We start from the raw sequence: 15,000 nt of genomic DNA, 5'->3' as shown, positions 1-15,000 counted from the left end.
AAGTCGTACTCTCGTAATAACACCTGGACACCTTTGAACACAACAAGAGAGTCAGAGAAGATTGATATCTCTGGTTGCAGATGCCACCTTCTGTGAAAGATCACCCATGAACACTCTTTCATGACTACAGCTGTATCATCACAGAGTCCTGCTTCTCATGTGTAGAAGCATACTTGTGAGTTGTTTGTTACCTTACAACAAACACTTCTCCTTCCTTGCACAATTATATTTTTCCAAAGAATTAGTTACAATAAGCTTTCAAAACTAACCTGTCCTTAAGCAGAATGACCTGAGCAATGAAATTCTGTGAATATGACACTTCAGGAGGGCGTCTTCACTATTTTTACTACCAAGAAGAAGCAAAAATGTTCCCTTTTTCAAACCAAAAATATGCAGTTCAATGTAGTTTAACAAAGTTAACAACAAAGAGCAGCAGTGGTCTGGGCCGGTCGTCATCTAAGAGCAGTCAGTGGTGGTTGGCAGTACTGTCAGGTACATGTTCACTCAGTCGCTTAATCACATGGCAATAGGCCAGTTTCGTATTCTAACGGTTGGACTGGATCTAGCATGAAATGGAGGCTAATGCTGGCAAATTAATTTGCATTTGAAAAGATTTGCCTGCATTAGCCTCCATTTCATGCTAGATCCAGTCCAGCCGTGAGAATTCGAAAACGGTCTATTCATCTGACATTTTGTACAGTTGGGCATTTGCTAGTCAAAAAGTGGGATGGTCTATTACATAATGAGACCATTTTTGTCAGCGCACATATATGTAGTTTCTTCTCAATCTATTCTGTTCACTTGCATCACTAAAGTGTTAATTAATTATTTTGTTGGAATGGTTTTACAGGAGCCTATAGATCCTTAACGAGAATCATCATCATATTAATTTTTTCTTGGATTTTACCCTTGGATTTTAGAGAAGCTTGGTCTTAGCTAACATCTCTGAGAATTTACCCTCCCAATGACAATATAACACAGGACAGAGGACAGATCACAACACTGGGTACACCACGCCCTGCTCTTTGGGAATAGTGTGCGAGTTCTTTTGCGGCCCACAGGCTTATGAAAATTGAAGGGCTGGGAGACAGCCTCTGGTTTATCGGAGAACACTAGGGTCTAACCATTTGCAGATGTCATTACAAATGCAGCACTTTTTTTCTCAGTTATTTTAAGACCCTGATGATCTGGCCCCAGTTGTACAAACGATGGATAGCGCTATATCCACCAGATAAATCACTATCCAGTGGATAATTCATAGCGAAACAAACTGCACTATCCAGTGGATAGTGATTTATCTGGTGGATAGCGTTATCCACCCCTTGAAAAACTGGGGCCTGGTCGGAGCTTTTTCCCTGCAACCTCCGGCACAGTAGTCTGATGCTCAACCAATGCAACTGAGCCAATCGGTCAGCAGTTGGCTCAATTGAACCTGGGACCACAACAAAAATAAATAATTATTATTAAATTTTTATTATTCCTACCAGTTAAGTTCAAATCCAAAGTTCGTTTTTGTTTCTTCTACAATTAACTTCCATAGTTCCTCTGGGGTAAGGGTTGCCCAAGCCACAGTTGAAGCTACAAAGGCAACATTCGGTGAGTCAAAAGTTAATTTATTTTACACATTTCAAAAGAGTACTGCTTGTTAAACTGACCTCCATTTGCTGACGTCTTTAGGGGTTTTCTTTTGTTCTTTTTCTTCTTATTTGCAACCTGGATAGACAAATAAATTCAAAGATAAAAGGAAACACCTCTATTAAACACTTCAATTTGTAAGGTCACTCTGAGTTTAAAACCCCAAAGTGAGACCATTCAAACGAAACCAACAAAACACATAATCTTCTTAACCAATAAGAAATGAGTGTAGCCGGGCAAAAAAAACTCCTATTTCCTTCCTTGTGATTTCTCCCTCTCTTACCACCCTGCTGCAAGTGTGCTTTTGGCATGGCAGGGATCAAAGGTGTTTAGAATTAAAAATACAATAGACCATTTTACAGTTGTAGCCAAGAATGGAAGAGAGGCTGCCAGAGACCCCGCTTTGCTACAAACCTTTGCGCTTTTCTAATGTCGATGTAGACTAATTAGAATTACAATAACACAATTCACATGATAAAAGCAGTAAGGTCTGTATCAATACAAGGTCACCGGCAGCCTCGCAGCCATTCATAGACTAGGTCACTGAGCAAACAACTGTAAGATGGCCAATTATTACACACCTCTTCAGCTGGAAGATGAGGTACAGGACTGGGGTACATACTCTGAAAAGAAAACATCTTAATTTACTTTATTATTCACAGTCTTTCAATTACAAAGACCCTGGTAACCTGCAGTTAGCATAGCTATCGGAGGCAGGCTGCTTTAGCTGACACTATACAAAAGAGCAAAGAAAGACTTGGAAGATAAATACAGCCAAAGAAAGAGAGCAAATCATATCTTGAGGAATTTTCACTCAACACTCACACCACATACAAATTAAACTTTTTCATGAGCACAATTTGCACTGCAAATAAATATTACGAATCGTCTCACTTATTTAATTTGTAAGAACAGTATTAACCCACACTCACCAAAAAACAATTTAAAAAATGACTAATGGCCACAGAAAGTGTCTTCAGGGTTGCTGAAACACAACAGTGAAAAAAAAATTTATGGTTTTCCTTTGGGTGCTTCCACTCAAACGGATTAATTATTGACAAACACACGCGACACACCCCTTATTCATACACTCATGCAGGTGATACTTTATATTACATGCTGTATTGTGTTTCAGTTTTTCTATAACTCTCAAAGTGGTCATATTGTTTTTTTCTACCTCACGTAGTTTTTCTCCCACCCACCCTCCCTGCATGTTTCTTTATTTCTTAGTGACAGGGTAGGTGGCAGAGAGGTTTATTTCTTTTGATGTCCCATGATTTATATTTTATGTCTTCGGATGTTGAAATACATTAAACTTCTCTTGTGGCCAAAAACAAACTGTGTTATTGATGTGTTGTTGGCGGGGACAATTCTTGATAAATATAGATCGAGCAATTTTGTACCTACATGACTGTGTTCTACAGTACAGCCTACTAAATTTAAAGTTTGCTTCTGTTGATGGATGCAAAGATCTTGATATATTATTATAATAATATCTCACTATAACCTCAATTTTTCAGGCTGTACTGTAAAGTGCAGCTTCTTGGTTTTTTTCCCAGCTCAATGAATTGAACTAGAAAACAATAATAATAATTTATTGCACATGGTAACTAATAGTATAGCCTTTAAACTTGATTAATACAGTGTAAGAGAATGATATATCTTTGGTTTGTCCACTAGAAATCATGAAAAGACTCCTCCAATGACGACAAATTCTGGAATCTCTACACAACATTCCCATGGTCGTAACTTTTGTTGGGTATTTAAGGACCAACAAGCTGTTGAAAATGGTCGGGGCCCATGCAGTGTTCTAGATAATGGTCTTGCCTTTGTGGTATGTGTATTACCATAAACACGTGGGTAAATACTCAGAGACATTGGTTGCCTCAAAGCCACGCCAAAATCTGAGAGCTCTTATGATATGATCATGAACTCACCACTTTGCATGTGAATTTTAAATAGTTGCTTGGCACTTCTAATAATCATTTCCATAACTGAAATTTTCTGCAAGATATAATAAGAAAACAGGCCCTTTTTTGCCCAAATTATCTCACAACTATTTAACAGTGAGCTTTGACCAAGATGACATTTCACAATGAATTAACTCCTTTATGAAAATCAAGAGTTCACTTACATACACATGTTCTAGATCTGCTCGCATTGATAAAATTGCTGTTAATTTTCCCAAGTACCTCATGTTTATTCCCCTAAACAAACACAAGAGGAAACAAGATAGGAATCAAAACAATTTCAGAGTATGCATGATAATTCATTAATAGCAATGAATTATCATGCTTACTGTACTTATTGTAAAATTATTCTGTGAGGGCAAGTTGGATACGAATTGGCTATAACCAGTTCCATACAATGATTATCTAACAAGCACAAATGGAATAATCATTGATAATAAACTCTGAACTGTTTCAATTTTACAAAAATGAATGCATGGCTTCATCTGTATGACATGACGAAGTATGAACAGCAAGTCTTGAGAGATGATTACACACACACAACCTTAACGCAGTCTAACTCATGATGAAATCAAATCGAGACAAGGTTACCCATCAGCACTAACATCCCCAGCAGCTACAGTACTCTTAATGTAACACACTTGCATTCACCACACGCACTGCCACTGTTCCTGTTAGAACAAGTAGCAGCCTCGCTTGTTTTAAAAGACAACTCAAGACATTTCTTTTTAGGATTGCTTTTAATCTGTAAAATTAATAGTATGATTTCCAGCTTAAGTGTTTAGAATTTTATGTCAGCACTTTTGAATACTGGTAGTTTCTTTACAGTTTTAGTGCTATATAAATTATACGGCTTATTAGTATAATTACCACACAGGTGAATAGTGCTCTCCACGTGCATTGATTGGCTAACTAGGAGGTGATTATCCAAGTACTAATCACCTCCAAGTAGGTGGCACGCGAAATTTGCAATTCTCCACTGTATTTACAACAATAAAGTTTTTTGGTTCTTTTTTTATTCAACCTGTGTGGTATATACTAAAACAATCATTCACCTCAGTTACGACAACTGCACACTGTACCTGTTATGCATTATGTCTGTTAATTGAGACCCATCCATAGGTGTCTGTGATAAACTAATAAAATCCTCCACCTGGTCAGAAAGGAAATTCAAAGTCGTTTATTATTAATTATGTTATCAACCAAAACACACATGTAACTTTGAAATCAAATAAAGTGGATGTTATGACTGATCTTTTTCCCTGATTTAAGGGTCAAGTGTAGGGTTATGATATCGGCCCTTCAACTGAGGGTAGTTAGAGCCTGCACTTATTTACCAAAAAACATCCAAACTCACCATTTTGATAATGACAGTTTCTGCTAAAAATTCTGAAGCACCTTGAACAAGCATCTTGTCAGTAGAGAGAGCATCTTCCTGATTAAGGAAAACCAAAAGCTGTCATGATTAATTTTAACTACAGTACTAGCTCATAATCCACTGAGCTTAATTGACACAACTCATTCTTAACATAAATTTAATTTCTGTCACTGCTCCTGCATAAAGTCCCTAGGAATTTTGTCTACTTGGCTAAGGTGCATCGGGCAAAGTGAAATAAATACATGCCCACATTAATTTTACTCGATAATTGGGGACGGTGCTTTTAGTTCTGAATGGGTTAAGGATTGCATGAAATACTAGTAAAACCTCAGTTATGTACTCAGCATTATTAGCTGAATGGTAAAGACATGTGCAAGATTGGACAGGGTTAAGAACAAAGACAAATGAGCCATTGTGCAGACACTGCACCTTGTAGGAGAAGGCAGTGCTGGAAATAATTTTTCTTTATTCAGAGCACATATGCCCTTTCAAATCTTCCTTATGGTCGGACATTTGATAAATTGGACCGGACATAATTTATTGACTGACAACACCTTGAAGAAGAGAACTCGAGATGTGCTGGTGACATGTTCGATCATCGTGTCCGATCATAATGTGAAATTGGCCGGACATTTTCAAAATTTGGTCGGACAATGTCCGATGACCAACTGTTATTTCCAGCAATGAGAAGGGGAGGGGGAGGGAACCAATAATTTCATTGCAATGCAAAACAATGTGTCCAACCCATTTCCAAATTGAGGGGGTGGGGGGGGGGGGAGTGGAAGGAAGAACTATGACAAAGTGCTAATAGATGAAATGTGCTTTTGCTTCAAGTTCTCATAGCAAGATACTGGTAGTAGTCACTTGCACAAGCTGTACCATGTGACAGATAAGCACTACACACGCTCTTTAGCAGTTAAGAATGAAGCGTTAATAAGTTCAGCCAATGAAGTTGAATGTTTTAATTTTCAAACTAAACTGCCTTTATCTTAGTTATTACAAAAAACAATGAATGACATTTATAACTTCCCTGATTACAAAATGTCATTAATACTCCACTTTCAGTACTGCTCACCATTGCATTAATCAAAATTATTATTCTAGTGAGTCGGCCACATGTCATCAGTCAGAGGACCCATTAAATCTTTACTATAGGTCTTAATTTTTGAAGCCACTCACCTCTGATGACGCATGTTTTATACCAGGAGCATAGATATCAGGATTGAATCTGACATCAAACTCTGTAACGAAAAACAAGTTCATCCCATGAGTCACTCCATCACTGATCTTGAACTTAATTCTTACAGTCATGAAAGTAACTGCAATGATCTGAAATAATCATATTATTGACATGCAAATTATTTTATAATCTAGTCAAAGGAGCTTTACATGAATACACTGTCATGTATAATGACTTGTCTGAAAACTAACTTGAATCACATATTGAACCAACAGCTTTTGCAGCCGATTTGATTGCTTCAGCTGAAATGTCACTGTCATCTGCAAACAAAAAATAATAGAATATTCATAATAAAAGGTTTACCTTTGTAATGAATGAATATTTGTTTGACAACAGTTACATGTAAGTAAGAACAATAACAGCAACATTATTTTAGAGGGTAAGCACACAATAGTTTAGTAAAGATATCCACAAAACTGTGGTGAGCTATTAGACTCTTATAATTAACTATTGTATAATTCCTATAGAGTGAGTTTCAATCGAGTGTCAAAAAACCAAAAACAAAGTAATTGGTTTGGCCAATCCGAAAGGACAGAGACAATCCAGTAAGCCAATCAAAACTAAAAGTAACTACATGTACAAGTAGCCGACACAAAGTGCAGGAAAAATAATGTGCACACGAGCCACAATTGGTTTTGGTTTCACTTCTGATTGGTTGAAAAAGTGGCATGAGAACTTTGAACCAATCACTGAGTGAAGTAATGAAAAACCAAAGCAATTTGCTAATTACTTTTGACACTCAATTGAAAACTGCTCTAAATAAAGCTAAACTACTATAATATTTGTTCCTTTCTTTGCAAGGTTATGGACCTCACCTTGTCAAAAAAAACCCAAAAAACCAGGGAGTAAAATGAGACACTTAAAGTTGATCATTAGAAAAAAACTGTTTAACCCATTGGTACCTAGGAGTGAGACTTAATAGATTTTACTCTATCTAACACCAGACGATTTTACTCGTTATTGGGTTGAAGTCATAGTTTAAGATGGCTCCAGCTTAATGATCACACAGCTGGTATACTATTTCTCAATTCAGTGGATCTGACAAAAAATTAATTACATGTATCATGTTATTATCAACCGAAACTTATTTTGGGAGTACCGGTAACAAACATAAGTACGTGAATATATTTTACCATCATGGTTTTGAAAGGAAAACATGAAAAATTCACAATTGAACAGGCCAACTTGGAGCAACAATCTCTGCGATACCAGTGCAGTGCTAACTCTCTCCATAAAAATAAATTTCAAATACAATTAGGCACACCAGAAGGTGGTAGATCTTTTTTATTAATCAACTTTAATGATAAAATCAAAAATGTCAAGGCAAACCTGCATTATGTTCAGCAGATGAGTCTGTGCTCTTGAGATTTTCTTCAGCTTGTTTCACAGCTTCCTCTAGCTTGCTATCATCATTGTTCATTCCATTCTTGTATGGACATTCTAACTGTTCACCATTTGCTTCATCTAATGGCTTCTCTTCACTTTTCTTCTAATTTAAAGGGAAATACCACAAATCAAATGAAGACCAAAAATGTAAAAACCTTCAGCGACAAACACAATTCTGAAATTGTTTACCAGGATTAATATTTACTACTATTTTGGTTATTAATTATAATATAATAATTATATAAATAAACAAAATAGTGGTAAATATTAATTGCCCACCAATGTGGCCCGCATGTGATCCACCGACTCGACGTCATATGTAGGTTGAGTTTGTTGGTTCTCTACTCTGCACTGAGAGGTTTTCTCTGGGTACTCCAGTTTCCTCTCTCCTCAAAAACCAACATTTGACTTGATTTGCATTAATTGCTAATTTCAGTTTACAGTGTCCCCAATTAGCACTCAAGTGCAAGAATAATTAGACACTTAAATCAAGTGCCTTTCCTTTAATTTAATAATATTGCTACAAGTATAATTTGTTTCAGTCCTGGAAGTACAACAGGAAAGTTATTATTGTCACTTGGCAGATGATCCATTATGTTAATCACTGAACGTCTGTTAGTTTGTCTAGCAGAATGTCAACTAATGTACGCCTGCATTCAAGCCCAGATTAATTTATCATCATCAAGCAAACAACCACTGACTGACACTTGCCCCAAACAGATGATGAATTTTGGCATAAATTTAGCACCTTCACATACAGGTATCAACAGTTTCACTACAAACCTGCATCTCCTTCTGTTTGGCAGCTGATACATGCATTGCGACGAGTTTCAGAAAGAGCACATAGCGGAATCTGTAGAAATACCATCAAAACAAGCATTAATTAGCAACTCTTACCCACCAAGAAGCTAGTCTACTGAGGAAAGAAAATAACGTTTGAGTAACTTACGCTATAAACCCTTCAATCAACTCAGGTCTCAGACAACATAGCTTGTGCTTGTATGGCTGTGGCACGGAAGACTTCACCTCTTCCTCTGAGTTATCAGGGGGTTGATTTTTCTCAGTAACTGGTCAGAAAAAAAAATTGCTGTCAGGAGAAGATTCTATGTCTGGAAAAGGGTGGAGAGACTGCCTTCCTTTTTTTTTTAATTGTTAGTATTAGTTTAATAACAATAATGACAAGAGTTCTTGCCATAACAGCCCACTTTCGATACATTAACCCTTTGACGTCCAAACCGGCCTAAACCAGCCAGACTTAGTATTTTACTCTGTCTAATGCCAGACAATTCTACTCGTCAATGGGGAACCCCTGGGAGTCAATGGGTTAAAATTCAGTCCTAAACAAAAGACATCATCTCGAGGTTCCGGGGAAGAAACTCATGCAAATCCTTACATTTATTCCCCAGAGCCTCAAGTTGATGCCTTTTGTTTGGGACTGAATTTTAATATATCGAAAGGGGTCTATTGTGAAAGTACAGTATGTTCTTAAGTACCTAATAGTAGAATGTGTACAAGTAGTTACAGAGATGAGTTTTATAAGTCACTCAATAAAAATTGGACAAGAGAAGTACAATAAAACCATGAACTGTGTTCCATAAAATCTCAGTACGTAGGGCACTCATGTGGTTACGACTAAGGTGTGCAATATCAAAGGAGAATATTAAAACTGCCATAGTCACTTTGCAAGTTAAAAAAAAGACAATCTAAAACAAAAGCAAAAAGTGATAATATTGGGCAATTCCAAATTGACTTGATTGTAACTTCTGATACAATAATGATACTCTTGTAAATGCTGTACCTCCAACAAAATTAGCATCAGGTGGAAAAGTTCTGAAGAGATCCAAAATGTAATGCCTTCCATCAGCTCCGATGATACCCTGAGATTTGTAAACATGATCCAGTAAAAAGCTGCTGCATGCGATTTTACCCACATTTTCAACTATTTAATATCTAATTGAAATTGTTTCATTTCTTAGTTGAATGCTGAAGTAGCAAAGTGCCTAAAACAAGAAAATTAATCAATTTGTAACTATGACTATGTTGGTTGCAATTTCAAACCTTGCATTAATTTGCCTGGTGCAAAACATTTGGAAACCTGATAGTACAAAACAACTCACAGGTAACTACAGTTGCTTGTGCACTACAACAACCCAAATCCTCCAATAAGTATAAAGTCTTATAAAGCAGAGTTAAATAGTTATTAAGTTTTCAGTAATTGTGAAGAACAGCTCCCCTCCACCAAGAGTCGACAGCTTTATTTATGTTTGGATGAAAAGATATCTGTTGGTAAGCCATTGGTTGGCCAATAGTTGACCGACCATCGGCCGACTGTCGGTAAGGTGTTGGTATTAAACCTGTCGGTAGAATGTCAGTAACTTTATGATGTCAGTAAATTTATGATTTGTAACCCACCTGTCGCTAACCTGTTGGTTACCTGTCAGTAGTCTGTTGGTCTAGTGTTGGCCGACTGTTGGTGGGGGAAGGTGTTCTTCACAAATACCAAGTTTTCCATTGTATTTCAATTGCCAGTTATGTTGACCTATGACCTGTGCACTGTAACAATCCTCATTGACTTACTCAGTGACAACTGTCAGAAAAAAGTTGCATTTTATGACTAGCAATAATTATTGATAGGGCTTTTAATCCTTTGTACATGTACATACAGTGTAAATACACATGATAGTAGTTTTATTTTTAATTAGCTTTAATATTTTTAACGGAATCCTGACTTAGCATGCTGTTTCACCAGCAGCAAGATGGAAGGACTTGACCCTATGATAAAGTTATTGATCGACTGACTAATTGAAACTCCTGAGAAAGCTCTCGAAAGCTAAAAACAGTAATGGGTATTGAACTTTTCTGCCAAGTTTTAATGTCATTTTAAGGAGCAGGGCTCGAGATATCCAGTTGCAATTTTGCAACAAGATACATGTACAAAAGTTTAGTTGCAATTTCGCAAATTTTAGTGGCAAAGTAGTCGCTCTGCATTGTGTTGTATTTTAGCAAAAGTAGTGGCAAAGTGGCAACTGCTAACCCTTTTATTTCAAAAGAGCGAAGGTCAAAAGCCAGCTGCAAATTTTTTACTCCTCCACATCTTTTAGTCACAACGGTAAAAACATTCAGTCACAAATGTGACTGTGTTGGTCGCAATTTCATGCCCTGAGAGTTAGTTCAGTAACAACCATGGGTTTAAATTCTGTTCAAAGCCCAAATTTTCAAGCATTCTATTTTGTTACTGTTACTGTAAATTGACATTCATAACATAAGATAATCTATTAATAAATGTGTGGCTTTCATATTTACTCTATACTGATTCTTCATGATTTGACTTCATTGTAAACCTCATAAAAAGAAAACATACAAACCTTGCATTCCACCGATGAACAAACTTCAACTTCGTCACCATTAGAAGTGACAACCCTTTTGAGAAGATATAGGCGCATTGAGCAATATGTACATGAACATGCTTCAAACCTCAAATCATTTTGATTAGAACCCTTAACTTTGATGATCACTTTAAGACATCCTTTTAATAACTGAGGGAAAGAAGGTGATGGGTACAATAGCTGAAACAACCCAAACCTTTACAAAAATGCTAACCTTATGCCTAAACGCTATGCTTTAGATAATGTTACTTTGGGCCTAAGGTTAGCATTAATTTTTTGTAAAGGTTTGGGTTGTTTCACCCCCTACCCCCACCCCCACCCCTCATCCCCTACCCCCACCCCCAGAATAGTCATGCCGCACTGGTGGGAGGCCAGTGCTCTCAGCACTGCGCCATCCCTGCACCACTTTGTTTACAGCAAATTCAACAGAAAGATAAAAGTTTCATGAGTGCAGAGAGATTAAAAAAAAATAATAACCAGGGGGTACAAATTCTGTCACAAATACCACAAAAGAACTGTTCTAGCTGACTAAAAGGACTTCAATGTTCTGATCGACAAACAACTTTATCTGCACTTACTTGTGTGGACGTATTCTGATAGATTTCCCTGCCTTGTTTAACTAAAGGATGACGAAAAAACATGTTAAAGGATGGACTTGTATGAAACATGACTGAAAACATTACACATACATAATCAAACGCTGTTGACCCATTGGTTGTTTTCACACTAGTCTTGTAGAATACAAAAAAAATATATAATATTAATAGTCTGGACAGACAAATCATCTGATATGAAAACAGGACAAACAAATTTTTAAATGACTTAGTCGTTAAAAAATTGGCTGTCTGTGAAGACACTAATTTGTCTGTCCAGATGAACAATTCAGCTATTTAAGTCCTGCCTATACGTTCATGTTTGTCGAAAAAATCGGAAAAAATTAACCACTGCAGGGGAATTGGAACAAGCCATGCATGCAATGGTTTATGGGGAGTTTTCCACAATGCAGGAGAAAAGAAGGTTGGCACAAAAGGTGAGACAACCAGTAGCGCCAGCCTTCATGCACTCAAAGTTATCCAGTTTGTCAGTCCATTGTGTGTTTCAATGAAGTTACGACGGACAAAACTGGCGCAATTGGTCATGTTGAATTCACATTAGTTGACTAAACCATAGGATGATTTGCCTGTTTAGACAATTTAATGTTCAAATTCTAGGGTGAAAATGGCCACTATCCAGAGATTTTGAGTGGATTAATCTTAAGCACTCCTCACCAGCTCCAAGAATTTATCATGACTTGATATGTTTTTCCCTGAGTCAACAGATCCATAGACAACAGACTGTTCCTGTTCACGCTGGAGAATCCCTGAAAAAAAATATTATACATTGCAGCACCATAGTGGAAAGTGGTATTAGCTTTTGATTTGGTTATGGAAAGAAACTGGCAAATCAAAATACCATAGCAGTTCTAATTCACACAACCAAAATTAAGAGCTTGTTCACATCAATTAACTTCCTTTCCTGATTTTAATCCAATCAATGCATTTTATGGGAATGCCATTATTAAGTTTAAACTATTCTAAACAATTCTGGCTGGTTCTCTTTAAAAAGTCACATGACTTTGTATGAATCTGCTTGTGAAATGAAGTTTTCAGAGAGAGACCATACTCTGAATTAACCCAGAAGTACATGATAAGCAAAAGTTTTAAGCGTATTTAAGAGAATGTATTGAAGAATGATGATGATGATGATGATGATGGCAACGACATTGATAGCGACTTATTCACACTGCAGATGACAAAATGAGTTGATGATCAAAGCAGTACTTCAGCCTGGACTATTCTTGACTGTGTCAAATAGTTACAGATTGCTGTACCATTGGCATTGTGTGGTACGCACACGAGGTGCAAGGTGTTGGACAAAAAGATGACTGTCTTATGCAGCCATCAAACATCTAACTTAACAATGAACAATCTTCGACAGACTAGAGACAGAACTCAGGTTGTTTTACAAGACAACAGACAGTCTAATTTTAATTAGTATCACCCAACTAGTGGACTAATGCAAATCCTGCATTTTAATTGGCTAAGCTACCAGGGGACTATTAGTAATAGTCCTCGAGTAGCGAAAAGTGTGACGCTTTCTTTTGTCTTATTCCCAAATAAATATTTGTTCTAATTGAATTTGCTAACTTTATTATTGCCTTTCCTGTCCGACTGGTTGGGTGATACTACATGTAAAACAATATTATTATTAGACACTTTGCCCTCAAGGGCCACGGGTCAATAGCCCATTTGGCTTCACTGCTAATGACCTGTAGCCCTTGCGGGTTAATAACAATTGTTAAATAGCTGTACCATAATACTAATGTGCACAGATCTAGCTTATCAAATGCTAAAATTATGATGAGCTTCCTATCTAGCAATTAGTGAAGAGGGTACTCCACATACACACCATGCAGCAAGCCAGCAATGAAATTTTTCAAAAACAGTATTACAAACAACCATTACTCTAGCCAATGATTCTTTACCTGGAATAATTGACTGCGCAATGACTCTATAACCCCTGTAATCTACAATGACAGTGCTAAGAGTGTAGAGACCCTAAAATTCAATTTGATAGATCTATTAGCCATTGTGTATGTACTCTAACAACTTATTCAGGGCTTTTTTGAAGCAATAACAACATCAACAACAACATTTTATCATACCCCGTAACTCACAAAATGGAAATTTACAATAATTGAAAATCATTGTATTGTTCTAAAGATGAATGGTACCAGCCCTCTGAAATAGCTTAAAAGTACAAACTAGTAACAAGGACAAATGAAAAAGACTGATGACAGGCATCAGCCCTATGGAAGTGGCCTAATACATGCCAGCAAAATTCCAATTTTTTAGTATTTTGGGCTGCAAGTTCTGAGAACTCAATAGTGGAATTAGTTGTCAAACTCATTGGACCAGTAAGACACACATGTAGTGACAAAAAGAGAATTTAAGTACACTTACCCATTATTACAAAAGATGATGGTGGAGGACTTACCTGAGTGTCCAACCAATTATAAGCTGTCACTCCTTTAAGATCACCACCCTAGAAACAGTCCCAGGAGTGAGACTTGTAGATTTTACCACAGATTTTAAAGATTAATGTTTAATGCCTCTTCAATGGGGGCCAATTCACGGATGAACAAGTTAATGCCACTGTTATAGTAGGTAATGCAGATTGTTTAAATCATAATTATGATTATAATCTGAGAAAACAAGCAAACAGCAACTTACAGCAGCAGAATAAGCAGCTTCATCACCTGGGAAAGAGAACAAAGGTACAATGTACATTCATTTGTATTCTATAGCTCTAACACTGTTGTCAGGCATAGAGAACATTAAATAAAAATAACAAACCCTCTGCAGTGAAATCACATGAAGTTAACCAATTTCTTTCTTACAACAAGTTTAAAGAAAAAGTGAAAACAAAGAAAAGATTCTGAAGAGTAAAAGACTTGAACCTGACCCTTTCTACACTGATACTGATATCCACTAGGCCAGCTGTCAAAACTCTTAAATTTTTAAGTATCTTAATGGAGGCCCTTAACTGCGACATTATACCTAAATGCTCCAGATCTGTGGCAACACACCAAAACGTGGTTATGTTCTGAACTGAATGTCTACATTGGCAGTTCTGTATCTAATACCCCAGGATTTTCTTTTCGTGTGCACAGTACTATTAACAGTTAAAATATACAATTAAAAACATTTGTTTCCTGCTCCGGAAGCATAATAAAAGTTAAAAAAGTTTTACAAACTCGGAGCTAAAAGTTAAAACTTATGAAATATTTCGTCCGTTTTCAACCGGACTTCATCAGTCAATGATGTGAATGTTAAAAAGATGAATTTTAAAAAGGTTTTTTAACGCCTCTTGGGGGTTAGAATTGTGTCATAGATGGCTGCTAATTCGTAACCATTGTCTCTGTTTAACGCCGGTTTCGTAAGTTTAATTTGAATAGCTTCTTTT

At 36.7% G+C, this 15,000-nt stretch overlaps 1 protein-coding gene across 4 annotated transcripts in view; it reads right to left on the bottom strand.

The window, feature by feature from the left end:
* LOC137976476 (clustered mitochondria protein homolog) overlaps positions 1–15,000 on the bottom strand; it is a 41,046-nt gene that overhangs the window by 11,727 nt on the left and 14,319 nt on the right. For 2 of the 4 annotated variants that reach the window (XM_068823840.1, XM_068823838.1), the window contains exons 17-38: positions 14,268–14,293; positions 14,032–14,079; positions 13,520–13,592; positions 12,264–12,355; positions 11,574–11,614; positions 10,975–11,029; positions 9,408–9,486; positions 8,559–8,676; positions 8,393–8,462; positions 7,553–7,709; positions 6,415–6,483; positions 6,163–6,224; positions 4,963–5,040; positions 4,688–4,758; positions 3,770–3,842; positions 3,573–3,639; positions 2,568–2,620; positions 2,217–2,258; positions 1,656–1,713; positions 1,485–1,578; positions 270–346; positions 1–31 (exon numbers count right to left, since the gene is read on the bottom strand). The exon at positions 1–31 is cut by the window's left edge and continues 79 nt beyond it. In XM_068823840.1, the coding sequence (XP_068679941.1) occupies positions 1–31; positions 270–346; positions 1,485–1,578; positions 1,656–1,713; positions 2,217–2,258; positions 2,568–2,620; positions 3,573–3,639; positions 3,770–3,842; positions 4,688–4,758; positions 4,963–5,040; positions 6,163–6,224; positions 6,415–6,483; positions 7,553–7,709; positions 8,393–8,462; positions 8,559–8,676; positions 9,408–9,486; positions 10,975–11,029; positions 11,574–11,614; positions 12,264–12,355; positions 13,520–13,592; positions 14,032–14,079; positions 14,268–14,293 (1,534 nt within the window). Of the gene's footprint in view, positions 32–269; positions 347–1,484; positions 1,579–1,655; positions 1,714–2,216; positions 2,259–2,567; positions 2,621–3,572; positions 3,640–3,769; positions 3,843–4,687; positions 4,759–4,962; positions 5,041–6,162; positions 6,225–6,414; positions 6,484–7,552; positions 7,713–8,392; positions 8,463–8,558; positions 8,677–9,407; positions 9,487–10,974; positions 11,030–11,573; positions 11,615–12,263; positions 12,356–13,519; positions 13,593–14,031; positions 14,080–14,267; positions 14,294–15,000 lie in introns of all 4 variants that reach the window. The other 2 variants (XM_068823839.1, XM_068823841.1) reach the window with 1 other exon arrangement.

This window comes from Montipora foliosa, chromosome 11 (assembly GCF_036669935.1).
Source record: "Montipora foliosa isolate CH-2021 chromosome 11, ASM3666993v2, whole genome shotgun sequence".
Classification (NCBI taxonomy): Eukaryota; Metazoa; Cnidaria; class Anthozoa; order Scleractinia; family Acroporidae; genus Montipora; species Montipora foliosa.
The sequence above is the reverse complement of the archived record's forward strand: the minus strand, read 5'-3'. Positions and strand labels throughout refer to the sequence as shown.